General features: G+C 55.2%; 1 protein-coding gene across 1 annotated transcript in view; it reads right to left on the bottom strand.

Moving 5' to 3' along the window:
• The window catches only part of EAH_00063240 (SNF2 family N-terminal domain-containing protein, putative), a gene marked incomplete at both ends in the record, with an annotated part of 2,987 nt that extends 2,176 nt beyond the window's left edge, over positions 1 to 811 (bottom strand). Inside the window, one exon of the mRNA XM_013396833.1 lies at positions 50 to 811. Coding sequence (XP_013252287.1) covers positions 50 to 811 — 762 coding nt within the window. The remainder of the gene's footprint in view (positions 1 to 49) is intronic.
• Positions 812 to 1,086: the final 275 nt, after the last annotated feature.

Below are 1,086 nucleotides of genomic sequence, written 5' to 3'. Positions count from 1 at the left end.
GCTGCTGCTGCTGCTGCTGCTGCTGCTGCTGCGGCTGCTGCTGCTCCACTTCCTGCAGTGCGCTTATATCGAAGTCGAAGTCACTGGCGAAATCCTCAACTTCTGAGTGCGTAGCAGCAGCAGCAGCAGCAGCAGCAGCAGCAGTAGGTGCGACTGAATCCAAGGCAGAAGGCACGCAAGGGTTTAAAACGTTTTGCTGCTGCGGTGCTGCATTTGCTTCCGCTGCAGTCACCGTTGCTGCTGCTGCTGCTGCTGCTGGCTGCGCTACAAGAGCGCCGTCTGCAGCTAAACGAATCGTCTTATTAGGCGACAGCTGTAGCGTGAGCTGCCTTTGCTGCTGCTGCTGCTGCTGGCCGTCACCCTGATGCTGCTGCTGCTGCTGCTGCTGCTGCTGCTGCAGGTAGGCAACGAAAGCAGCAAGCTGCCCCTTGGGGTCAGGAAGGCTTTGTGCCCACTTGCAGTAGCTGCTGTCTGCTGCAGCAACAAAAGCAAATGTCTTCCCAGCAAACTTTCCGAAGCGAAATGCAGTGTCTCCTGCTGCTGCTGCTGCTGCTGCTGCTGATGAAGATGATGATGATGAAGTCCTTGGAGGAGACCGGCCCTTGACAGATTGAGCAGCACCACCTGCTGCTGCTGCTGCTGCTGCAGCAGAAGCAGAACGCTGAGGGTAAAACGTTGAAGGAGGGATAGCAGCAGTTGCTCCAGCAGTAGCAAATGAAAGCTGCTGCTGCACAAGGTGCGGCTGCCGCTGCTGCTGCAGCAGCTGATGCTGCTGCTGCTGCAGCGGCTGCTGCAGCTGCTGCTGCACCATCAGTAGGACAGCAGCAACGCCATGCTGCGGAGCTGCAGCATCAGAAATGATCAAATTAAAAGAAGCAAAGAGAGAGAATAATGAAGAAAACAACTAGCAGCAGCAGCACAACCAAGACACTGAAATTAAGAGGCAGCAATCGATGGCTAAACCCAGCAGACACCTGCTGCTGCTGCTGCTGTTGTTGTTGTTATTGCTGTTGTTATTGTTGTTGTTGCTGCTGCTGCAAAGCTGCAAGAAGACCAGAAGGAACCAGGGTGCAGCAGCAGCAGCAG

Source organism: Eimeria acervulina, genomic scaffold, assembly GCF_000499425.1.
Source record: "Eimeria acervulina Houghton genomic scaffold, Eah_scaff1799, whole genome shotgun sequence".
Classification (NCBI taxonomy): Eukaryota; Apicomplexa; class Conoidasida; order Eucoccidiorida; family Eimeriidae; genus Eimeria; species Eimeria acervulina.
Note: the sequence above shows the minus strand (reverse complement) of the source record. Positions and strands in the feature narration are given on the sequence as shown.